A 26,162-nucleotide genomic window follows, 5' to 3' on the forward strand; every position below is an offset into this window, starting at 1 on the left:
AGGTTTTTATCAACACTTGTTTGAGACAACATGCATAATTTGTGGCTTCGCTCCTCATGAACAAGCCCAAACTCATGTCAATAAAAGCTTTATACCAGACAACATCACATATTCTTTATATATAAATTACACATGAAGAAAAACCCTATGTAACGGAGTGCCTTTCCCCATCAACCCTGATTACAGGATGAGCCCACACTGAGAGGAATCAATGATTCCAGTGCAAAAGGAGCAGGAAGTTGCAGTTAAAGGGGGAACCCAGGAATCTACATTTATGTCAGAGTCAGTAAGGGAAAAGCTCAAGAAGCAGAAGAGTGAGGAAAGCTCTTCACGCAGGGAGGCCTTGGAGAGACCCTGTCCAAGTAGGGGAAATACTGCAAAGGCTCAGTTGGAAAGGCCTGTGAAGAAGACAAACTACAGGCAGGAGGTGATGGGAAGCAGAAAGATAGTCCTTTCGGGGAGGTGGGGCTGTGCCTAGCTGCAGCTGGGTTGAAGTTTCAGCTGTGTGCATTTGTGTTCTATTTTTGGAAGATTTGCGTTACTTTGGATTACTGGGAGAGAGAGACACTGAACTGGGGCTGGGGGCCTAGAGGGCCAGCATGCACCTGGGGACTCAATAAATTGGACCCTAGGAAAGAATTGTTTAGAGCTTTGTGTGGATACAAAATTTATATCTGCAACATTTAAAATTCTGTGCCAAAAAAATAAAAATTATGCGCACAATATTTTAAAATTCTGCAGATTTTGTTAGTAAATAAATGTGGCTCCAGCGTGGCAGTGGGGAGCACAGGCCACTGGCTGCATTGAGATAGGAGATCACCCTGAAGCCCCCACCTTCTCTGGTACAGGGACTCAGCAGTGAGTCTGCACCTGACCTTGACACAGAGCAAGGGCTGGGCCTGCCCTGAAACACCCTGGGGCTCTGCCCCTCTGCAACAGGTGCACCAGGTGTGGGTGGGAAAGCTCAGGCCAGCAGGATCCAAGTGTGGAGGGGTTTAGTGAGGGGGGTCCAGGTGGTGGGACAATCTGGGAGCAGGCGACTCAGTGGGAGATCTGGATGTACAGTAGCTCATATGGGGGGCTGGGGGTTTCAGGGTGTAGGGGCAATGGGACTCTGCAGGGGATCCAGGTGAAGGTGGTTAGGTCTCAGCCGGGGGGAGGGGGGGTCTGTATTTGCAGAGATGGGGCTCGCTGGGGAAGGGGTCTGAGTGTGGAGGGCACAGTGGGGGGTCCGGGTGCTGGAGCAGTGGGGCTTGATGGGGTGGGGGTCCAGGTGCAGCTGGTTGGGGATCAGTGGGGTGGGGGTTGGGTGTGGGGGGCTCATCGGAGGGGACCAGGTGTAGGATGGTAGGGCTTGTCAGGGTGAGGGTTCAATGGGCCTGTTTAACAGGGGAGCCCTAGCTGCTGCCAAGGGGATGCCGCATGCCAAGCTCCCGCTTCCTCCCGCAATTCCCCTACACCTTTTCTTCTCCATCCCCCCTCCCCGCACTCCCACATTCCTGTCCCCCTGCCCTATTCTACCCCCATCCTTACCCAGCCCCACTGCAAGCACTCACTGTTGAACAGAAAACAGGAAGGCTCCCAGAACACAGAAGGGGAGCACAACTGGCAGTAGGACCCAGGAGGTGGAGTTCAGCTGCAGAGTCATAGAATCATAGACTATCCGGGTTGGAAGGGACCTCAGGAGATCATCTAGTCCAGGGGTCTCAAACATGCAGCCCGTGGGGCTCTTGCGTGTGGCCCACCAAGCTCCACGCCCCTCTGCCTACCTGCGGGATTGCCCCCTGTGGCGCTGCGAGGCCCGCGCGCTCTCTGAAGCAATTGGCAGCATGCCCCTTCGGGCTGGGAGGCAGAAGGCTCCTGCATTGCCTCCTTCCAGGCATCGCCCCCCCGCAGCTCCCATTGGCCAGGAACAGGGACCCGCGGCCAATGGGAGCTTCGTGGGAAGTACCTAGAGGAGCGGCAAGAGCAGCGCACGCACGGAACCCTGAGCCTCCCCCTTCCGCAGGGGCTCCAGGGACACGGTTCCATCTGCTTCCTGGAACGGAGCGGCGCAGGGCCGGGGGCCAGGGAAGGCAGCCAGGGAGCCTGCCTTGGCCCCAGTGCGTGCCGCTGCCACCCAGGAGCCGCTCTAGGTAAGTGGCGCCAGGCTGGAGTTCGCACCCTGAACCCCAACCCCCTGCCCTGAGCCCCCTGCTGCACCCTGAACCCCAACCCCCTGCCCTGAGCTCCCTGCCACATCCCCCACCCTTCCTGCACCCCAGCCCCCTGCCGCATCCCGCACCCCTCCTGCACTCCTTGCCCTGAGCCACCTGCCGCACCCTGCACACCGCTTGCACCTCAACTCCCTGCCCTGAGCTCCTGCCACACCCTGCACCATTTCTGCACCCCCTGGGGGAAGCATTGGGGTGGGGACTTCGGGGAAGGGGTTGGAATGGGGCAGGACCTAATGGAAGGGGTGGAATGGGGGCAGGGCTGGGGGCAGCAAGGGAGGGGTGTCAGTGATGCGGTCTTTGGTTCAATGCACTAGTCCTCATGTGGCCTTCATGATCATTTGAGTTTGAGACCCCTGATCTAGTCCAACCCCCTGCTCAAAGCAGGACAAATCCCCAGACAGGTGGTTTTTTTCCCTGATAGTTTTATTTTTTTTTTTTTTTTTTTAACCCCAGTTCCCTAAATAGCCCCCTCAAGGATTGAGCTCACAACCCTGGGTTTAGCAGGCCAGTGCTCATACCACTGAGCTATAGTCAGCAGAGCCAAGATGCAGCCTCCTTCAGCTGGGCAGCTCTGCGCTGGCAGAAATGAGGGGGGCAGTGGCAGGTAACCCCATGTGCCCCCCATGCCTCACCTCTATTGGTGGGGCAATCTCCCTCCAAAAACTGCACCCCCCGCGGCTTCCCTGCCATTTTCAGCAGAGAAGCACAAGAATTCTGTGGGGCGGGGGAGGGGAATGTTTTCTGCGGGCGCACAGTCACACAGAATCCCCCCAGGAGTAATGTTAAAAGAACATTAGTAAGGTTTGCAAAGATTGAATGTGACACCTTAATTTATCACCCTTATGTATATGAGTTATATTAGCATCTTTAATTACATGATCACATTCTACTTTTTCCACTGGATCCTTGCCTCATTCAGCGCACAGAATGGACATGGCTCAGTTAATGAGCAGCTGTTCAATATTTTATTTTCTCTTCATTGTTCAATGTGTTTCCTCCGTGTTATATTTACTGCACATTATTAAAACCTGTTCATCCCCAGAGCAGGTCCATCCTGTGCACTGAATGAGACAAGAGTTTTATGGAAGAAATTGTATGTGATCATGTAATTAAAGACAGTATCATACAGTATACGCATGCATGGGCAACCTTAATTTTGGCATGTCTTAATTTTTGTGTACTTGACTTTGCAACCTTAATAATGTTCAACGTTGGTTTTGTATGTGTAATTTCTCACGATTTTAAAAACACAAACTGAAGAAATGGAAATTCCACCATGTGGCATCCTGCTCACACCTATATGGGTCATCAGCAGGGTTGGAACTTTAGGATCCACCACACAGACCTCTGCCACTTGAGCTAACAGAATAACTGATAGCAATAATAGGCTGTCTTCCTCTGTGTGGAGCAGCACTAGAGGGGGGAGAGACATATTTTGCCACAGATGTGTGTGACAGCAGAGGAATGGTGATACTCAGTAATCTTGGGTTCCATTCCAGCCTCTGAAAAGGAGTGTGCTCTAAAGGGCACAAACTCTTCTGCCTGTTTTCTCCAAGTTTGTCCTCTTCTGCCCTATCCCTTCCAACCTATCCCTTTACTAGTCCCATCTCTTGCTCACCCCAGCTCCTTGTCCCAGTCCTGTTGTCCTTGCCTGGCCAGTTTCAATCTCCACTCCTCAGGCTTCTCATCTTCAGGCCCTCTGTAAAAAGGCTACTTGGCGGCAACTTTAAATAAATATACAGGAGAAAAACCATTAAAGACATGATTTGAAACAGTTTTTGCACCAAGGGGTTCCTACAGATGGCCACCTGACCAATGGCCAGACTTTTTACCAAATTAGCTAACCATGAAGCCCAGATTAATGCAAATAATACTAAAATGGCCTGAGCTATTCTGCTTACCAGGGCAGGACACCTAATTTAGAGACTTACCTTAGGAATGGAGTTGAGGTTGCTGCTAAGCAAACCCAGGCAGTCTCTACTGGTGGGTTTCACTTTCCCGTGATTAAAGTGATTCCCTCAGGTGCTAAGTAGACAATAAATCTCCTACCTCCAAATATAATAGTGAACAGTGGCACTGGATTTTTTAGAGTGGGAGTGCTGCAACCCCTTTTACCTCTGTCCGCGCCCCATTGCTCTCCTGTAGAGCTGGGGCCGGGAGCAGGGCCATGACTCCGGTTTGGGAGGACATGGACAGGGCAAGGGGCCGAGGCTGGGGCTACAGCTGGGGGTGGGTGCGGAGCCCCAGGTGAGGCCAGCAGCTGGGACCGGGTCTGAGCATGGGGCCAGCAGCCGGGTGCAGGGCCGGCAGCTGGGACTGGGGCCAGAAACCGGGACCAGGATTGAGCATTGGGCCAGCAGCTGGGACCGGGGCCAGGCGCAGGGGCACAGGGCCAGGCGTGGCGCCAGCTGCTGGGCACAGAGCAAAACCCTGTGCAAAATCTGAGGGTGCTGCAGCACCCCCACACCCTTAGTTCCCTCGCTTATGGGTGTGAATAGGATGAGTCTCTTTCTGTCCTATCCTCAACAATACAGGCAGATCCTGAGTCAGTGTTCAAATTCACTTCTTCCTGGTCTTTGGCTTTTAGGCAACTCCAAAACAATAATGCAATATAAACCTCTGCATGTTTCCTTCTAGATCTTGGCTGTTTCCCTCCAAGACCTCTTTTGGCCTAAGACACATAGCTACATTTTTATCACCTGGCTGGTTCCAGTTGGACCCATTTATAAGCATGTCTCAGCAGTAATTACCCTGAATCTTAATGTAGAATTTTGGCTCAAGGTGGTTCAACAGAACATCCCTGCTTTACAGTATAGGGTTTTATAACCTGTTACAACTGAGAGCTTGGTCAAATAATTTAATCTTCTTTAAGTACCATTCCACAATGTTAGAGTTTTGATTAGATTGCTTTAAAACAAAGACCATACTTGCATATAACCACACAACTGCAATAAGTGCTGTTTCAGACCTAGTGAAAAGAAAAGTTGCAGTGGTTTAATTCAACAACATGCTAACATCAACAATACAATAAAAACCTCCCAGTCAAGACTAATTCCAACACGTGGTTGGCAGGGGTGCTGGAACAATTTTTAGAGTGGGGGTGCTAAGAGCCATTGAACCAAACTGTAAACCCTGTATATAATGGAAACCGCTTCAAGCCAGGGGGTGCAGCAGCACCCCCATTCCCTCTAGTTTCAGCACCTATGGTGGTTGGGCATCTGAGAAGTAGCTGAACCCACCAGGAGTGAGAAGAATGGCTCCTTAGTGGTTCTGTGGTAAGCAGTTAGGTGGCCAGACACAGTCAGCCTGTGATTGTCTGGCAAGGGCAAGGACCTCAGCAGTCATCTTCAGAGAGCCTCAGCAAGGCAACCTAGGAACACATGATATTGGTGACAGCAGGGGAAACCAATATATCATTACTGAATTAAATAAATACTCTGCTAAAAGTTCATTCACAAGTAGTAATGAATATATTGCATCATTCTGTCAATGACTTAGTGATTTATTATGAGCATTTGTCATCATGTTCTTACTATATTACTAGTATAAATATTTTCTACGGACTTCTTTATGTTCATTTTATGTATTTATTTTACAATCAATTGATGTATAGATGAGTGCATTAGATGATAGCCATTGAAGACAGCTGATCTGCTTTTCAGCACATTTGTCAAAGTTATACAAATACAGTCAGAAACCTGGATATAACTTTTGCAGTGACAACTGAATATGCTTGTATACATGTACTAAAGGTTCAATGTTTTTTAGTAAGTAAAACATTTTCCCTAAGAAAAATAGTTTTGGAAAGGTGAGTTTGAAACAGGTCTACTAGTCCAAACATGTATATAACTTATGATACAGTATAGCAGTTAGAAAACAGTCTGTAAATGGTTCCCAGAATTTGCTATCTTAGATGAAACTTTAGTTATTGTAAACAGTTTGTCAGCTAAAGTTGATAAGTAGATGTTGTTTCATAGAAACATTTTATTTTTTCACCACGCAGGAAGCCAGATTGTCACTCTATATTAACTTAGAGATAAAAAAAACTACAGCTAGTAGCTAGACTTGGAAACCACCAATTAAATGGGAATAACAGGATACATTAATACACTTCTTGCCACATGAGTGGATTATTTTGTACATTTTTGGCAACTAACGAAAAATGATATTTCTTCCAGATTTTAGGTAATAGGATCCTAGGAGAAATAAGCATATATCACTGAGCCAGTGGGAACAGGCCTCAACTTTACCCCCAAAAAACAAATTAAAGAACTGTTCTTTCCTTTTCTACAGTAACTAATTATCTACAGTTTTTTTTAATTCCTGCTAGAGCAACATGCACAACCATTGTCATAGTAAATCTAATACTGGACTTGTATATTTAGTTCTTCACAGGTAGGATTACATTAGATACAGCTGAACTGATGATTATTTTTGGCCAATTATCTTCTTGGACAAAGAATAAAGATGCCCATGTTGTTTTATTACTAAATTACTTGCTATTCCTACCCATTAATTCTTACTTTAGAACAAAAATCCCACATATTTTTTCTGTATGTAATATATTACAAAAGGTTTCAATAATTTATGAAATATAACTTGTCTTATAATTTGCCTTAAAAGTACAATTGTAAGTAAAACACAAATTCTTCTGTGCCAAAATCCTCTTTCCCTAACATTTTCTTGGAAAGAAGATAGTTTAAGTATGAAATTATTAAGCTTTTTGATTTTTTGCCATTTGGAATAATTTTCAGTAGAACATTTTATTCGGTCAAATTAAGAAATATGATGTAGTCCCTCTGCTGAATGATAAAACAGAGTTCAAGATTTTTCTTTTGAGTTTGCCTATTTGTCTTTCCCTTCCATTGCTTGTATGTTGTGATGAATACTGTGCTATAAATGCTCTATAAATATACTATATTTATACATTTAAAAAAAAAAAAAAAAACAAGCCTCACTTAAAAAAAAAAAAATTCTAGCTCCAAAGGCAACAATTGTACCCATTAGCAAGGTCAGTGATTTGGAGAAACCTGGTAAATAGCAGCTACCAGAAACCCACTAGAATAGTATCTCTAGCAGGTGATAGATTAGTTGGAACAAATTGGAACCATTGCACTTCGGCAATCCTGGTTTCTTTCAAACTGTTTTAAAAATGTCGTCATTTTAATACACAATCTCAACCCTGTAGAACAGTCCACAGCAGGTTAATTTGAATCATATGATGTGTCACTGCCCTCAGCTGACATGAGCTCCGTTCCATGTGTGAAGCCATAATAAATCCATTCCCAACCGAAGCAAATTCCCTGTGAGAAGGTGAACTAATCCAGGCCTCACACTGGCATGTTAGCCCTCTGTAATTGAAAGCAGGGCCACCTGTTCCCAGCACAGTTAGCCTATAGAGAGAAAATTAGCATTAGATCAGATACTTAATATATTGAAAAATCATTCATACTTCTTGCAAGTTCAGCTGTGGGCTGCTTAACATGACATCATATATAAACCTAGGAATGTGCCCACTTGATCCCATTTTAACAGTTTTGTTAACCATGGTGTTTGTTAACTTTGAAATGAGAATTTTTTGATTTAATGAGAGCAGACACGTGAGAAGGGGAACTGGCCAGGGTGCAGACTTTTCTAATTAACTCAAGGTCATTTTCAAAAACATTTGAGCTCTCTGGTATTTTTTTCATTGTTCTTTTAGAAACAAGTTTTGAACCACTGACATTGTAGTCATGAAATGACATTTATTTTATTAAGAGGACAAATAGAAATATGCCAAATAAATATAGTAGTGTGCACATTATTTTTTATTGACACAATTATTTTTATTAAAAATCACAATTCAAGAATTCAATGAGGTGTGAAGATAATGCAGATAAAATTTTCAAAAGTGACTTAGGTACTTAGCAGCCTAAGACTCACTGACTTTAAATGAAACATAGACTCCTAAATGCCTATGTCACTATTGAAAATGGGACTCAGGCTCTTAAGTCACATAGATGGTTTTGAAAATATTACGCTATATCTTTTCCATCATTTTGAAGTGTCTTACATGCTTTTAAAGTCTACTTTTACCTTTAGCTGATTCTTTTTCTCCTCTTAGGATTTTTTCATTTCTATCTTCCATCTTATCATTTTTAATAATGATATGAACAGGGCTTTGGGCCTGTCTACACTTAAAATGCTGCTGTAGTGCTTCAGTGAAGACACTACCTACGCCAACGGGAAGGTCTCCTATTGGCGTAGGTGATCCACCTGCCCGAGAAGTGGTAGGTAGGTCGATGGGAGAATTTTGCTATTGATCTAGTGCTGTCTACATCAGGAGTTAGGTCAGTTTAACTGCATCGCTCAGGGGTGTGGATTTTTCACAGTGTGGACCAGGCCTCTGAGTCACAGGCTTAGGATCCTTTCCAGGCTCTTCCCCAGATTTGCTGGGTATCCTTAAGCAAATTACTAAACTTCTTTGTGCCTCAATTTCCACATCTGTAAAAAGGGAATATTAATACTTAACTACTGTTTGCCTTCATGATGATGCCGCCATACACATCAACTGTATTTGTTTGCCTAGTCACATAGCCCCTGAAACATTTTTGAAAAGTAGTTGGTAGTTAGAGTCATGTACAATTCCCTCAGTATCAATATTCCATAGATCATCTATGCAGCCCCTAGAATCCCTGCAGCACATGAATTACAGGCAGGAGAGAGCTGAGAGAGAGACCAGGAATGTAGGCTTTTGTAGTGCTAATTAAGAGTATATGGTTCCCTGAAGTCATAATCCACCTTATTGATTCTGCTCTTGATTCTTCAGTCCCAGCAACAAGTAAGGGGGTGTTTCTGATACTGGTGCTAGTACTGGTTAGTATCAGGTTGGAGACGGAAGGATTCTGAGCCTAGGGATGGATTTTTCTATGTCCAGAGGGCTGTGTGTGCATGCACAATAGGTGTTCAGAATAAACCAAGACTAGGTAAGAAGAGAAGGGGTTTTCCACTTTGGGGACAGGTGTGTGTGGGAGGGTGTTTCTGTGCGGTTGGGCTGGAGAGAATTGGGGAAATTCTGAGCCAGGAGTGGAATGGGTTGAGTTGCAGGATTAACGCAGGAGGGAATAAATTGATGGTGTCAAGGTGATAAGAAGCAGATGTTAGGATAGAGCTAGACTGGAGGGGGTGAGGTACTGGGGCTGGGAAGGAACATTGAATGGACGACGGGGAATAAATACTGTTTTCTCCTACCTTCATCTTTTCAGTCATGTGTCCCAATTTTTAAGTTATTTCTCAAAAGGGGGAAGAGAGAGAAAGGTGCCCCCTTCTCCTCACAAATCTCTCCCAAAAAGGCTTCACTGTGACACTCCTGAACACAGTGTCTCAGTTTTCCACTTTGTAAATATGATTGACTTGCAGAGAAGGGAGGATGGGGGGAAGGTACTTGCTCCCTACAGCCCCATCCATTATTTTGAACACCACGATGCCATTAGACTGATCCATCTTAAAATAATTAGGCTGACAGTGCATTTCATAGATTCTAGGACTGGAAGGGACCTCGAGAGGTCATCGAGTCCAGTCTCCTGCCCACATGGCAGGACCAAATACTGTCTAGGAATATCCTTGTTTCGGATAAGCACAAAATACTCCTTATGGCTCAGGAAAATTGCCTAGGGTGGTTGTGGAATCTCCATCTCTGGTTAGATAAATGTCTATCAGGGATGGTCTAGACAGTATTTGGTCCTGTCATGCGGGCAGGGGACTGGACTCGATGACCTCTCGAGGTCCCTTCCAGTCCTAGAATCTATGAAAAGGCTCTTAATGCCTATGATGGCTACAAGGTCTTCTCAGAAAGGGCCCAAAATGACCATAAGACACTGCTTCACAGCATGCTCCTGCATTAAATCCTGGGAGACCTTTTCCTAAAGAACTCCTGCGAGGCATGAAAAAACTCCTTCGGTGTTTGACTTCCAAGTCTTCCATAGGTGCCAAAGCCTGAATCAAAATCTGAGATTAAAAGAAGAGTCATTTTCTTGTAAAGGCAACCGATGATGAACCATCTAAACAATTGGATTGGCTAAAGATCTGAGTTCTATGTGGAGGAGAGCTGGCATGTTCAAGGGGGACACATGATTAAACAAAATGTAGTACTCCAGATGCCAGATTTGACCAGACCCCTGTGTGATTGGCTTTTCTAGATCTTAGGAGCCCCTAGAAAGGAAGGGCTTCCTGGGATCCAGGCTGATCATGTATATCAAATATATATGAAATATATTAGCCAAAGCATTAGGGAGCCAAAATGCCCTTTGAAGGCTCTGGTGAAATCTGGAATAAAATCCTAAACCTAAGCATTGGTTTTTTTCCTGTTTCGTTGTTTGCTTGTCTCCTCTCCCTTCATGTTTATTTCAGTGGCTCTCCATGGAGAATTCTTCACTTCTTCCCCTCTTTTCTCCATTCTTCCTTCCATTCTCTCTCATCTTCTTACATTTTCCCCTCATGTCCCTTTATCTTCATAGAGGGCCCTCTCCTTTGGTGATTGGAGGCAGAGTAAACCTTTTGTTCTAGCTGGAGTATAGACCACCCATATTTCCCTCCATCCAAAGTAATGTGAACAGCTGGCTACAGACATCTGTTTGTGACAGAACTTTTTCAGGCATCTTAACTAAAACTTTTTCCTTACCCAGTTTTATTTGGAATGTAGGATTTGTTAAAGAAAATCTGCAAATGTTTGGAACTTTGGGGTTGAGGTTTTCTAATGTATTTTCCTGTCCCATCATCCTGCTGAGCCAAAGATAGCAGACAAGTAGAAGAAAGAGAAACCAAGGCCAAGAAATGCATTGTGAGCTCATGTATATCCTGGCACAGGGGGCCTGGCTTGTTTATCCTTGTCACGTGGTCCACTCACTGCAGGTGGCGCCTCCTCCTGGCCTCTCTGGGGATTATCTCTTTCCAGATCTGAGGCCCTCTTCTGCTGCTCGCTGCACGCCCTGCTGTCACTCTCTCTCTCTTTCAGTCTCTGTGACTCTGGGTGCTCCTTCTTTGTGACTTGGCCTTTCGGCCAGGTCACTATACGTATTTCCCTTTCCGGGGTATCAAAGTCTTTCCTTACCAGCAGTCTTCTCACTCACTGTCCCTATGGTGCCACTTCCTCAGTGGCTGGTAGGGGAACCTGGGCCCACCCTCTACTCCAGGTTCCAGCACAGGGACCCTCTAGTCAGCAGCCCAGATCTGTTCCATCCTTGATCTTCACTGTCTTTTCCCTGAGCCTGTCCTTACCTTCTGGCTCTCCCTCCTTCTCTTGCCAGCCCCATAGCTCCCTCCTCCCAGGGAGCAACTGTAGGTTACTTGCTTCTACAGCTCCAAACACACCTCCCTTGTTCCAGAGAATGAATGCAGACTACTACCCTGCAGCCTCTTCTCTGCTGCCGACTTCCCATTTTTATAAACCCAGCCCAGCTCGTTCCTCCTCAACTAGGCTCCCTCATTATTTGCCCCAATCCCAGTCAGAGGATTACTTAAGCCACCAAGATTCCCCTTAGTTGTGGCTTGTCTGGCTAATTAGCCCTCTTCTTAGTCTACATTAACCCCTTCAGGGCAAGTGTGGGGTGAACACCCCATCACAGTTCTGTCGGAATCCCCAGTGACAGTAAGATTCCAGACATGTATGGAATGCTGGTGCCCCCCATAATGACTATGGGGAAGATTCCACATTGCAGCCAGTGCATGGGGCAAAGGCTATGCTGAGCTGGCTGAGCAGGCACCAGTACTGTTCTCCTATCCCTTTTCAAGCAGGATCCAAAGCAGGAGGGAGCAGAAAGACAACATAAAAGCAGACTGTGGAGAAAATGTCTGTATTAGTTCAGAGTCTTGGCAACACCTCCTCTGCAGTTGTTTCTAACTCTAGTAGCTTCTCAGACAACCTCAGTCATGCTGCTATTTCCCCTCTAAAACCAGCCCTGCCCCAGATTGCACTACAGCTGCAACAGGAAGTGACTACTTCCCTGTGTGTTCTCACCGCTCCCCAAAAAAAACGATAAACAGTTAATATGAGTGCCACCAGAAGTAGTGCCATGACTGCTTGTCTGCCTGGGGAAGCAAGCAGCCTATATCTCCACAAACAAGGGACTATCCTACCCTTACTGTTGGGGGAAACCATGCTCATCCTGTGCCTCATATCCTGCCCAGGTTTCCCTTGACAGTAGTCAGGATGGACTGTTAAAGTGACCATGATCCAATTCCATCATCCTCAATAAACAGGAGCCTTAGTATATCAATAGGACAAACAATAGGAAAAAAAATCCTGCCCTTGAGTCTCATTCTGCTCCCCAGAACCTATCCGTTCCCAACATAAAAAGTGTTAACAAGGGAAATCTGAGGAAGGTAAAGACAATTCTGAGACCTAATTCTGATTTATACTCAGAGTGGCTCTTTAGTTATGAGATAATGTCTGAATTGCAAGGCTTGAATCTTCTCAAAATAAAGATGAAGAAAAGACTAGTCATTGCACTGCTCTCATTCGTCACTGGTCCAGCATCATAAGAGTCTCTAATAAAAGAAATCCAAAAGCTAGAGGAGGCCTCATAAATTATTGTTAGCTCACCATTCCCAATTTGGATCAAGGTAAGAAAGACAAAGAAACTGAAGGCAAATATTTCCCCCTCCTGCTTCTTTTAAGATTATGTTAAGGAAAGTGTTATGTATGGTTCAAGTGTGAACTGCACATGTGAACTCTCTCTATCCGTGAGCAGTTCTTTCAAGTGACAGGCTGAATGACACCTGGTGGACTTTAACTGCCCAGATATCTGTTAGAAAAGTAATATGGCAAAACACAAAATATCCAATACGTTCTTGGAATGTATTAGTAACAACTTTTTGTTTCGGGAAATAACCAGGAGGACAGCCATATTAGACTTTATTCTGACCAACAGGGAGGAATTGGTTGCAAATCTGAAAGTTGAGGACAAACTGTGTGAAAGTGATCGTGAAATGATAAATTTCATGATTCTATGAAAAGGAAGGAGTGAAAGCAGCAAAATAAAGGCAATGGCCTTCAAAAAAGCAGATTTTAACAAACTTAGAGAACGGGTAGGTAAGGTCCCATGGACAAAAAATCTAAGGGAAAGATAGCTCAGGAGAGCTGATAGTTTCTCAAAGAGACAATATTAAAGGCACAACAGCAAACTGTCCTGATGCAAACGAAAGATAGGAAAAATAGTAAGAGGCCAATTTGGCTGCATTAGGAGCTCTTTAATGACCTGAAAATCAAAAAAGAATCCTATAAAAAAAATGGAAACATGGACAAATTGCTATGGATGAGTTGAAAAGATTAGACAAACATGTAAGGCAACATCAGAAAGGTAAGGCACAAAATGAGTTACTAGCAAGGAACATAAAAGACAAGGTGAAGAGGTTCTGGGAATACATTAGGAGCAGGAGAAAGATGAAGGAAAGTCTAGGGGCCTCTACGTAGCATGAAAGGAGAGCTAATAAGGGATAACATCTAGAAGGCTGAGGTGTTTAATGCCTATTTTACTTCAGTCTTCATTTAAAAGGTAAATTGTGACCAGATACTTAACACAAGGGCGGAGAAATGCAAGACAAAATAGGGAAAGAATAGGTTATTTAGAATATTTAGATAAGTTAGCTATATTCAAGTGGGCAGGGCCCGATGAAATTCACACTAGGGTACTTAAGGAACTAGCTGAAGCAATCTTAGACCCATTAGCAATTATCTTTGAGAACTCAGAGAAGGTGGGTGAGATCCCAGAGAATTGGAGAAGGGAAAACAGAGTGTCTATCTTTAAAGGGAGGAACAAAGAGGACCCCGGGAATTATAGACCTGGAAAGATACTGGAACAAATTATTAAATAGTCAGTTTAGCAGCACCTAGAGGAAAATAGAGTTATAAGTAATAACCAACATGGATTTCGCAAGAACAAATCATGATAAATCAACCTAATTTCCTTCTTTGACAGGTTTATTACCCTACGAATTGGGGGGAAATGTAGATGTAATATATCTAGATTTTAGTAAGGCTTTTGACACAATCCCACCTGACTTTGTCATAAACCAAACTAGGAATATGTGCTCTATGAAATTATGATAAAATGACAAAACTGGTTCTAAAACTATACTCAAAGAGTAGTTATCAATGGTTCGCTGTCAAACGGGGAGGATGTATTTGGGGGGTCCTGCAGGGGGCTGTCTTGGGTTTGGTACTATTCAATATTTTCATTAATGACTTGAATAATGGAGTGAAGAGTATGCTTATAAAATGTGTAGGTGACACCAATATGGGAGGGGTTGCTAGGACTTTGGAGGACTATATTAGAATTCAAAATGACCTTGATAAATTAAAGGATTAGTCTGAAATTAAAATATGATGTTCAATAAAGACAAGTGCAAAATCCTACACTTACAAAGGAAAAAATCAAATGCAGAGATACGAAATGTAACTGGCTGGACAATAATACTTCTGAAAAAGATCCGAGGATTACAGTGGATCACAAATTGCATATGAGTCAACAATGTGATGCAGTTGCAAAAAAGGCTAATATTGTGGGGTGTATTAACATGACTGTTGTATGTAAGACATAGGAGGTAATTGTCTCACTCTTCTTGGTACTGATGAGGCCTCAGCTATAGTACTATGTCCAGTTCTTGATGCCTCACTTTAGGAAAAATATGGACAAATTGGAGAGAGTCCTGAGGAGAGCAAAAAAAATGATGAAAGGTTTAGAAAACTGACCTACTAGGAAAGGTTAAAATGAGAAAAGACTACTGAGAGGGGGGATCTGATAGCAGTGTTCAAATATGTAAAAGGCTGTTACTAAGAGGATGGTGATCAATTGTGCTTACTGAAGGTAGGATAACAAGTCATCTGCTTAATCTGCAGCAAGGGAGATTTAAGTTCGATATTAGGGAAAACTTTCTAACTATAAGATCGTGAAGTATTGGATTGGGCCTCCAAGGGAGGCTGTGGAATCCCTGTCATTGGAGGTTTTTAAGGACAGGTTAGACAAACACACCTTTCAGGAATGGTCTAGGTATATTTGGTCCTGCTTCAGCACAGGGGGCTGGACTAGATGACCTCTCAAGGTCTCTTCCAGCTCTACATTTCTTTGATTTTATAAGAGTCTAAGGCCATAGAATATCACGGTTGGAAGAGACCTCAGGAGGTCATCTAGTCCAACCCCCTGCTCAAAGCAGGACCAATCTCCAACTAAATCATCCCAGCCAGGCTTTGTCAAGACTGACCTTAAAAAGCCATGTCTGCACTTACAAGCTTACAGTGGCACAGCTGTACCAATACAGCTGTGCTGCTGTAAGAGTGCTTTTGTAGCCTCATTATGCCTACTGGAGAGAGCTCTCCTGTTGACATCATAAAAGCAGCTCAATGACCGGTGGTAGCTATGTCAGCGGGAGAGCGTCTCCCACTGACATAGCACTGTGTACATGAGTGCTTATGTTAGAAAAACTTACGTCACTCAGGGGTGGTTTTTTTTCACACCCCTGAGCAACAAAAATTTTGCCAGCATAAGTGCCTAGTGTAGGCATGTCCTAAAGTGGTTGTCTAGAAACAGACAGTTTGTGCCCATCAGTCTTCTAAGTTCTGAAGAAGACTATTCATCAGGAAGAGGATATGTAATAGATTGATCTGGATTTTCCTCCCCTGCCCAGACTACAATTCTGCAATATTTAACATCCCCAAATCCACAGCATGATTGGGGGCACCCCAGCCAAAGGAGGCAGTCCACATGCGAGGGCTCCTGCAGAGATGTGCGATTTGAAAGAACTGATCCAGTACCCTGAAAGAAAGATGTTTTACATCTCCAAAATTAAAGAATTCAGGAAGGACAAACAACTCATCTCATATCTACTTCACATTTGGGCCATAGAACCTGTCCTATCAAATGACTGATCCTGTGGAATCTACTCAATATTCTTTGTGATTCTGGAAAGGAATTACGATATGCAGCCATCTTGGATCTTGAATTGCTCAACGTGTTCACTTGGAAATCTAAATGCATTATGTAGGCTGTAAATAGAATCCTTACCCCTTCTGGATTTTTCTGTCATTGATAGATACATGTCCCCTTGTCATTATGGTATATCATCATAAGTATATATGCTTCTGAAACTACGGTAGGCACTTTCAGTCAGGACCCTGCCTTTCAGTCCACCACCCTGACAGGCTTCCTAGATTGGGAGCCAACCTCTACCCATTGTTCATCAGATCACCCTCAAGAAAGAAAAGCAGCCCAGTTATGGCAGCAGCTATAGAAATATGGCTTTATGGCAAACAAAGAAAAAGTCACATTTTTCAAATACGAAGACTGCAACTTCTGGTGGGTCATGTTAGAATGTCTTCATTTTGAAAAAGAAACTGAGGAAGATTACAAATTATTCATCTAATATTAGAAACCCCACTGATTTGTCAGATTTCTAATGCAGCTAGCTAGTAGTCATACTGGTATCATTTGGAACCAACACTTCCCACAATCTAACTCTCCATCAGATAACTATTTCTTAGAAGAGTTAAGGTGCTTCTCCAGTCCTAATAGTTGAAAGCTCTATTCCAGACAGATATTAGTTTTCTTTATAGTAGGATTAAATCTTGTGGCTATGAAGAAGTTTAGTATTTTACAGCTTTGGAAGGTGGTGTTATGCAAAATACTCAGAGGGGATAGTCCTGTGTCCCAGCTGGGTAAAAGGACTGGTTTTCCGCCAATCCTCTGGGAGAGAGGGGAAAATCCATTTAAGATCATGGGATACTCTGGGTCTAAGAAAAGAAATTCTCAGCAAAGAACACATTTTACTTTCTCCTTGCTTCTCTCTCGTTACTGCTCTGTGAAAAAATCCTATATTTATGAGAGCTATGACTTTTTTACACCCGTATTTTTCATCATGAGGTTTCTTTTCTGATTCACCAAATTAAATGTACAGAGCCTAGCACTGTAGGTACTATATAAATTAATAGAAATAATGACCTATTATATTTTCAATTCTGGCACGTCTCAGGATCAAGCCCACTGACTTCAACAGAGCTTAGGGTACTTAGCACCTTGCCAGGATGTGGCACTTTTTTCCTATTCTAAGTATGGGGAAACAATGTAGTACTCAGATATAACTGTGTCATAACTGTGGCAAATATAGACTTTGTAATGGTGAAACCTATCTGTCTGATACCTAGGCATTACAAGTACAAGGGGGGAGGGATGTGATGTGATGTGATGTGATGTGACAATGGTTTGAGCATTGGCCTATTAAACCCAGGGTTGTGAGTTCAATCCTTGAGGGGAACACTTAGGGATCTGGGGCCAAATCAGTACTTGGTCCTGCTAGTGAAGGCAGGGGGCTGGACTTGATGACCTTTCAAGGTCCCTTCTAGTTCTAGGAGATGGGATATCTCCATTACAAGTTAAAGTATATTGCCTTTATCTCCACAGTAATTGGTAAGGATACTACAACATGTATAAATATTAATATTTTCAGAACTGAAGTATGTAACTCATATATTTTCAATTTTAAGATATATTTATATTTCTTATCTACCAAAAGCAAATAGTCATGGTTCTGTCAGTTTCCCAGCATTTCAAACAGTCATCCAGTAACTAACTTAGCCATGGATTCTAGGTTAGGATCTATTGGAAATGGCACACCTACTGCTGAGAAAACTGACCAAAAAAATCAACCTTTGAAATGCTAAGCAGGAGAAGAAATACAATATTGCCTGGTATTATTTTAACAGATTGGTCCAGGTATGTGTAGAATTTTTCATTCCATTTGTTGGGGTTGACCAACACAACTCATTCATGGCTCTGCCACTTTTGAATTACACAGTCACCCCTAATTCATGGTAAAAAAAGACATCAACACAGAGCATACACAAATATTACACAGAGAAAGAAAATAGTCAGTGCTGTAAATTTGCACCTATTTTTGGTACACCTTCAATAATGAAATGACAAAGGAAGAAATTGTTTCAGACAGAATTTTCAGAGTGCTGCTTATACATTTTCTTTTATAGATGTTATGATTTTGTTAAAACAGGCCATATTGAATCCATTGGGTTTTTTGTAATAGATTTCAAAATACATAATAAATGTAAGTAATATGATGACTAATGGGTCAAGTGAAGTTGGAACATTTTAAATGAGAAAATAGCTGGAAATAATTTTCAGGAAACTATTCCAGTTGATTTTTGGTCCCCCACAAGGTATACGTTAACATAAACTCCATAGAATCGCCTTTGGGATCTGAATTCCCTCTCTGATTTCATTATTGCAACGTGATTCTTTTCCTTTCACCGTTAAGTCATCTCCTGGTGTGGTGGGAGCATATAATAAGTGTAATTTATTTATGTTTGTCTAATCTCCTTTTAACTCAATAGTCATTTCATCATTCTGTTTCCTAGTAGCTGTTCAGAAAGTTGTGAAGGGTAATTAGAAACTAATAACTGACAGACCTGGATTTACTTGGTAATCTAAAGGCAAGGGAATGGAGAGAAAAGTACAGCAAACAGGAAAGCAGATTAATTAATTGCACTTTTTACTGGAAGAAAATATTTTTCCATGAGATCCTCTAATACAGTTTATTCGCATGTAGTTATGTAATTTGGAATAGTCCACTTTTCCCCAGTTCGTTAAGGATCCCTTTATTGTTTATTTGCAATGGGAAAGCCTCAGACCACGATGGGGTGGGAATTGCATATCCTGTTTTGAATCTGATTCTGTGCTTCAGGGCAGAGAATTTGCCCTTCAGAAGAGAGATAAGGTAGCTATAAGCAAGCCACCTTTGCTCCCTCCTGATTCTAGTGTAACTTAGATAGCTTCCCACCCGTGTGCCATGGCTTGTGAAGGTGTCCTCAAAGGACAGTCTGCAGCTGTCTTTCTTAGTTCTTGCACCTGGGGAATTCTCTCCCACCTCTATCCATGGTTTTTAGTGCTCCTTTATGATGCAATGGCCCTTTTACCTGGCATGAAGGGGCCAAGTAAGGGGTTGAAAATTTCACCCATTATGATCTTTATCTGCTGCTGTAAGATGCCACCAATCTCCACTGATATATATTCTGTCCATCACTTAAACAAGTTTTTCTCAGAGTGAATGTTAATGTTCCTTTCATAGTGTTAAGGGGAAACAATAAAATCACGTAGATTGCTCAGTTTTATTTTTATTTTTTATGTTTTACTTAAAATGCCAAAGAATCTTGTTGCATAATCTTTGTCATTATGAGATTGTTAAAATATTTGCAGTAAAGGCTCCAATGTTATATTTTCTGCAATTATGCTCTTAGCTGACCCACCAATTTCTGTTAGGCCTGATTCACTGTATAATAATAACCTAATATAAAACTTTGTCATGTTATCAGGCATGGCATGACAACATTTTTTGCAGTGTGACACACACTGTTTCAGTGTGGAAAACAGGGAAGCCATCCACTTACCCTGGCTTGCTTTGCTCCTGTGTTTTAGTGCTAACTTTTTTTTTATTGCTTTTTGGATGAATTCAGGGTTTATGAAAACAAGTGACTAACAGCACTAATTAAATACAGACATAATGAGACAGGTGCTGTGCAAGTTTCCTACTCAGCTCCGCAAGTGCACCTCAGTCCAATCTCTCTGACTAATCTATCCCTATATCTTTCTCTGTCTGAGAGATCCCAAGAGAGTACTACTGGGCAATTACTCATCTCTCCTTTAAGGCTCTCTCATGCAGAATGCTCTAGGATTTTATCTTGTCACCTCTCCTGTGGAACATGTATATTAGGATGCATTTATTCTTGCTGTTTGCAGACATAGAAAATACTGCTACAGGAAAGCATCAATAGTCAAATATGCTCTTGAAAAATAAGGTCTCTCCCCTCCAGTTTAGTTTCTCACGTGCTTAACTGTGAAGCATCACCAACAAATATTTTGAATTTGGTCCATAAGTGCAACTTCATTGATGTATAAAGATGATCTAATAGGGTATGATTTTCCAAAATGTCTAGGTGATTTAGGAACCCAAATCCCAGTGGCACTTCAAAACCTAGGCGTTTTTGAAAATTTACTAATAGATTTTTTACTTTAAAAAAAAAAAGAACGAAGAGTACTTGTGGCACCTTAGAGACTAACAAATTTATTTGGGCATAAGCTTTCGTGGGCTAAAACCCACTTCATCAGCAGGAGAAAGAAAACTTTTGTAGTGATAATCAGGATGGCCCATTTCAAATAGTTAACAAGAAGGTGTGGGTAACAGTAGGGGAAAAATTAGTGTGGAATAATAGTTTTTACTTTGTGTAAAAGTACACCAGCAACCACACACCACACAACAAAAACGCAGGAACCTATCCTTGCAACAAAGCCCGTTGCCAACTCTGTCGCATATCTATTCAAGGGACACCATCATAGAACCTATTCACATCAGCCACACTATCAGAGGTTCGTTCACCTCCACATCTACCAATATGCTATATGCCATCATGTGCCAGCAATGCCCCTCTGCCATGTACATTGGCCAAACCGGACTCTGTCTACGCAAAAGAATAAATGGACACAAATCAGACGTCAAGAATTATAACATTCAAAAAACAGTCGGAGAACGCTTCAACCTACCTGGTCACTCAATTACAGACCTAGAAGTTGCAATTCTCCAACAAAAAAACTTCAAAAACAGACCCCAATGAGAAACTGCAGAACTGGAATTAATTTGCAAACTGGACACCATTAAATTAGGCTTGAATAAAGACTGGGAGTGGATGGGTGATTACACAAAGTAAAAACTATTTCCCCATGCTAATTTTCCCCCTACTGTTACTCACACCTTCTTGTCAACCACTCCTCTACCCCGATATAACACTGTCCTTGGGCGCCAAAAAATCTTACCGCATTATAGGTGAAACCGCATTATATCGAACTTGCTTTGATCCGCCGGAATGCGCAGCCCCCCCTCACTCCCTCCCTCCCGGAGCACTGCTTTACCGCGTTATATCTGAATTAGTGTTATATTGGGTCACGTTATATCGGGGTAGAGGTGTATTTGAAATGGGCCATCCTGATTATCACTACAAAAGTTTTTTTTCTCCTGCTGATAATAGTCCACCTTAATTGATTACTCTCATTATAGTTGGTATGGCAACACCCATTTTTTCATGTTCTCTGTGTATATATATCTTCCTACTGTATTTTCCACTGCATGCATCCGATGAAGTGGGTTTTAGCCCATGAAAGCTTATGCCCAAATAATTGTGTTAGTCTCTAAGATGCCACAAGTACTCCCCATTCTTGTTGCTGATACAGACTAACACAGCTACCACTCTGAAACCTGTTACTTTTTAAAATATTTCCTTGTTTATTTGGGACGGAGAGTCCTGGAGAAAATCAGAGAGATTTAGTCTTGGGCCCAGACTTTTAAAGGTGTTTAGGTGTTGCTGCACCTAACATTGCAATGCCTAACTGATTTAGGAACCTACACCTCAATTTTAAAGGTAATTTAGGATTCTAGCACCTAAATCCCTTTTAAAATTAAGATTTAGGCTCCTAAATCAGTTAAGCATTGCAACGCTGAGTGCAGTATGCCTAAATACTTTTAAAAATCTGGACCTCCGTGACTTACCATGCCCTTCTTTCTCAGTTTATTTCAAGTTGTTACTTATTTTGTTATTTTCTGCCCATCCTTCTAGCCTATATATGTGCCTTTCTATTATTTACCTGTCTTAGCTAGTGTAACACTTTTCAGTTCAACATGGAAGTTTCAGCACAAAAGGAAAATTTTTCAGAAAGGTATTAATTAAAATGGTGAGTTATAATTAAAATAGTTTTTCAACTGTAACTTACAGCTAACGGCTGCCAATGAAGCATTAATAATATTTTTCCAGGAAGGCTTTATTTCAAATTCCACGTTTGTTTCCTTAAAGAGATAATGGAAGTCCGACCTTTCCATTAGCAAGTTTATGTCCTGTCATTGCTGGAAAATAGCCCTAGTTTTACTTTTAGAGACTAAGGTCCTGATTCAGGAAAGCTTTTAAGCATGTACTTAAGCCTGTTGAAATCAATGGTAAACTTAAGGGTGTGCTTACGTGATTTTCTGAATTGTGGTGTAAGGACCTAATCTTGCTGCCCTTTACCCTTGAGGTAAAAAGTTTCAGATTGCCTGAGAAGCAGAAGAGCTGAGTTCATCTGGCTAAACCACAAATCTCAAATGATTTTGTCTTAAAAGAACAAGCTGGTCATTTCAAACTTGAAACTTGGCCCAACTTTGATTTAAAGGTTTATCAACCTATGTGAACCTTTCAACAAACTGTCTGCAACATGAACTTGTAACAAAACCTAAAATCAGGCAGTTTTGTATTTTGTTGTGAACATTTCAGACAGCTGAGTTGCATGAGTGAAAGTGATCGCATTGTGCTCTGTAACTGAAAAGAACTGTACAGAGAAAAAAATAACCTTTTTTCCTTAAAAGGGCAACTACAATTTTTCATTCTTCATTACTGAATGAAAGCTGAACTGCAAGGCAAAAATGTACTCACAGCAACTGTATGCAGTGGCTTCTTGTCTGGCTGACTGGACAAAAAGGGGTTGTTGCCCCTACAAGCGGCTCCCTCTGCAATTGGTACAAAAGGGGAGGAAGGGGAAAAATTACCTAGATGGGCAGGGAGGAACAGGAAGTAGCTGGACCAGGTATATGTATGGAGACATTGCCCTTCCAGATGACCTGGGGGAGAGGGCTACTTGTACCCCAGGCAGTTGCGGAGAAGCCCTCTGTCACTGTGAACAGGCTGGCAACACCCACCCTCCCACAGACTGATTAGGAGTAGAACCGGGTTGTCTCATGATCTGCTGTGGGCATTATGTTAGTCTCCTTTTTACTTGGGGGCTGGGAAGGAATTTTTCCCTCACTGCCAGATGTCCCAAGATGGGGTGGGTTTTTTCGCCTTCCCCACAGCAGGTCTGGGACATGGTGGGGTGGGGCAGAGGGGATAGGTTATGATGTCACAATGTAATAACTAAAAAATTTGACAGATGCCCAGTGCAGGTACTCATTATGGAAGGGATGTAGTTATCAGGAAAAAAATGGATTGGAAGGGGATTTAGAGGAAAATATCTCTTAAAGGAGGTGGGGAAGTGAGTTTAGGGCTCCTAATGTCTGGTACAGTAGGGAGCCATCTCCCTTCTTTTTTCTAGTCCCCTTAATCCTTATATGAGGGGCAGGGCCGGCTTCAGCATTTCTGCCATCCCAAGCAAAAAAAAAAAGCCGCGATCATGATCAGCGGCGGCAATTGGGGGAAATTTGCTCCTAGAGGGAGTGAGGGACCTGCTGCCCCTGAATTGCCGCAGGTGCCACCCCTCTCCCCTGGCCACCCAAAGCACCTGCTTGTTAAGCTGGTGCCTGGAGCCGGCCCTGATGAGGGGAGGGCAGCGCGGCAGGGTCCCAGTAATGGGCTACGTGGAACCAGGTTGGGTAGGGGGAGGACTGAAAGTAAGGGGAAACAATTAAAGAAATATTGATGGCCTGCACTGTATGATTTGTTGTTGGGTATTCCCATATATTTTAAGTGGGTAAAGTTCTGTTTTAATTAAACCACATACATTGCCCCCTGTCTTTCTTATCGTGTGGCCAGGACAATAAAAACTGAGATAAACCTGGATTCCTGTGCTGAAAGCCCCAACTCACTGGCTCCGAGAAGTGTTCAGCAGCATAAAAATAAGATTTAATTAACCAAAAAATTCTGCTGCCCACCTACATAATCGTCTTGGTACTTTGCGGAAATATAACATCACAACTATTAAAAATGTCATTGCAACCCATGAAATTCATTTTATTGTGATTTCTCAAAATAATGCATTGTGAGATATTTTAATTAAACCAGGAAGTATCAATATAATTTCGCAGGAAGTACCAAGAAGATTTCACAGAGGGGGGAAATATTTATAAAAGGTTACATTATTTCTGTCCTGAATGTTTCCTCAAAGCAGAGATTAAGCATAACTGATTTTTTAGGTTTGCTTTACAGTTCACATTTAAGTACAAAATACATTTAAAACAGTATGATATAACCACTGAGTAGAAAACCAAAAAAGTATACACATTATCCATCAATTTAAGTGTGGTGAAAATTTCACTGTCAGCTTTAGAGTTTATATACAGTACCACTAAAGTTGTTTGACAAAAACTCAAGGGAATGAGAAATATATATTTTCAGTCTGATGCACACAGATTTATGTATTTATCCTCCTACACACTGGAGTTTATGTCTATGTCTTTTCATAAGGCTGTGATGATCCCTGAACAGAAGCAAGAAAATAAGATTGAGTTAGATTTCTTCCATTCAAACAGTGATCACTGTTTTTAGTAATTTTATTGAAATGTCAAAATCAGCCAGAGAAATAATATTCTCCCTCCATACTTCAAATAAATGGTAATTATTTTTTCCACTAAATGAGTAATTGATAATGTTTTTGTCTCTCTCAAATCTTTTCTGCAGCTGACATAAATGTGGCTATATCAAAGCCTTTGAAAGCAAACCTGAGCTTTGTCAAACTTGATCAAATAAATCATTTCCTGAAGAAAATCATAAGGACGAATGACTATGAGACTAGCAAGGAGGCTGCTTCTTCAGCTGATAGCATTCCAATCAAGGATGACATATCAGCACCCAAATGTTCCAGTAGAAAGGATTCTCCACCTGCAGTAAGTGCTAATGGAGAGCAAATGGCTTCAGTCCAAGAAAACTTGTGGAGAGTTGTTTCCTGTTTTCAAAAGATTTCCATTCATACTGCTCAAATGGTTGTTTCTATGGAAACCATGCCACACCTGAATAAACCTTTCCTGTTAGCATCTTTATCAACCCTCAACGGAAGTCTGAATGTCAAAGCTGGACATAAAACTACAGGTAAGAGCTTTTAACAATGAAAGATGCTACTTATTTGTATAAGTATCATTATGTTACCCATTTTACAGCTTGGTAAAGTGAGAGATAGAGATTTGTGTTTGTTGCTCCAGGTAACAGTAGTTAGCAGCAGAACCAATTACCTTAATTCTCTACTCTGAGGTAGGAGTTGGGGTTTGATGTGGAGCTCAGTAAACCGGTTGCAGTTTCCTGATTCAGGGCTGCCTGACCTGGAACAAGTTATGGCTACACAGGGGCATCCCTAATTTATGCTGCTAGCATAAGGTTCCCTATGATACTAGAGGATTCCCTATGATAGTAGAGCTCTACTCTGCCCATCTCCCTCCACTCTCTGTCCTGTACTCCCCACCTCTCCCCCAGTCCGTTTAGCCCAGGGGGTGGGGAAGGCTGACACAGGAGATAGCAGTGCTGTCTCCACCAGTTTTCTGCTGGCAGAGTGTTCTGGAATTCTCCATTAGCTTTCTCCCATCACTTTAAGGCACTTTGCACAGCTTACAAAGCACAAACTGGCTTTAGTGGAATGGAGAATCTAGCCCCAAGAATCCTGATTTCCAGTCTTTTACTGTAACCAGTAGACCACCAAAAAAAAGTCAACCTTCCTCCCCAAACCCACTCAAACTCTGTACATTTTAGAACTACAATTTTATACAGTAGTTCACCAGTATTAGGGTACATCTACACTACAGGGGGGAGTCAATTTAAGATACGCAAATTCAGCTATGTGAATAGCGTAGCTGAATTCGACGTATCGCAGCCGACTTACCCCGCTGTGAGGACGGCGGCAAAATCGACTTCTGCGGCTTTCTGTCAACGGCGCTTACTCCCACCTCCGCTGGTGGAGTAAGAGCGTCGATTCGGGGATTGATTGTCGCGTCCCAACGGGACGCGATAAATCGATCCCCGAGAGGTCGATTTCTACCCGCCGATTCAGGCGGGTAGTGTAGACCTAGCCTTAGAGAAGCCAAGCTTGCCCTCTCCTGTATTCTTTTTCATATTGTGTAGTAATTAGAACTGGGGACTGGAATTCAGGATTACTGAGTACTATTTCTGGCTTTGCCTTGAACTCACTGTGTGGC

General features: G+C 42.5%; 1 protein-coding gene across 5 annotated transcripts in view; it reads left to right on the forward strand.

The window, feature by feature from the left end:
* Nucleotides 1–26,162, forward strand: part of VPS13B (vacuolar protein sorting 13 homolog B) — a 948,921-nt gene that overhangs the window by 766,752 nt on the left and 156,007 nt on the right. For all 5 annotated transcript variants that reach the window (XM_034763372.1, XM_034763367.1, XM_034763371.1 and 2 more), the window contains exon 36: nucleotides 24,661–25,068. In XM_034763372.1, coding sequence (XP_034619263.1) covers nucleotides 24,661–25,068 — 408 coding nt within the window. The remainder of the gene's footprint in view (nucleotides 1–24,660; nucleotides 25,069–26,162) is intronic.

This window comes from Trachemys scripta, chromosome 2, assembly GCF_013100865.1.
Source record: "Trachemys scripta elegans isolate TJP31775 chromosome 2, CAS_Tse_1.0, whole genome shotgun sequence".
Lineage (NCBI taxonomy): Eukaryota > Metazoa > Chordata > Testudines > Emydidae > Trachemys > Trachemys scripta.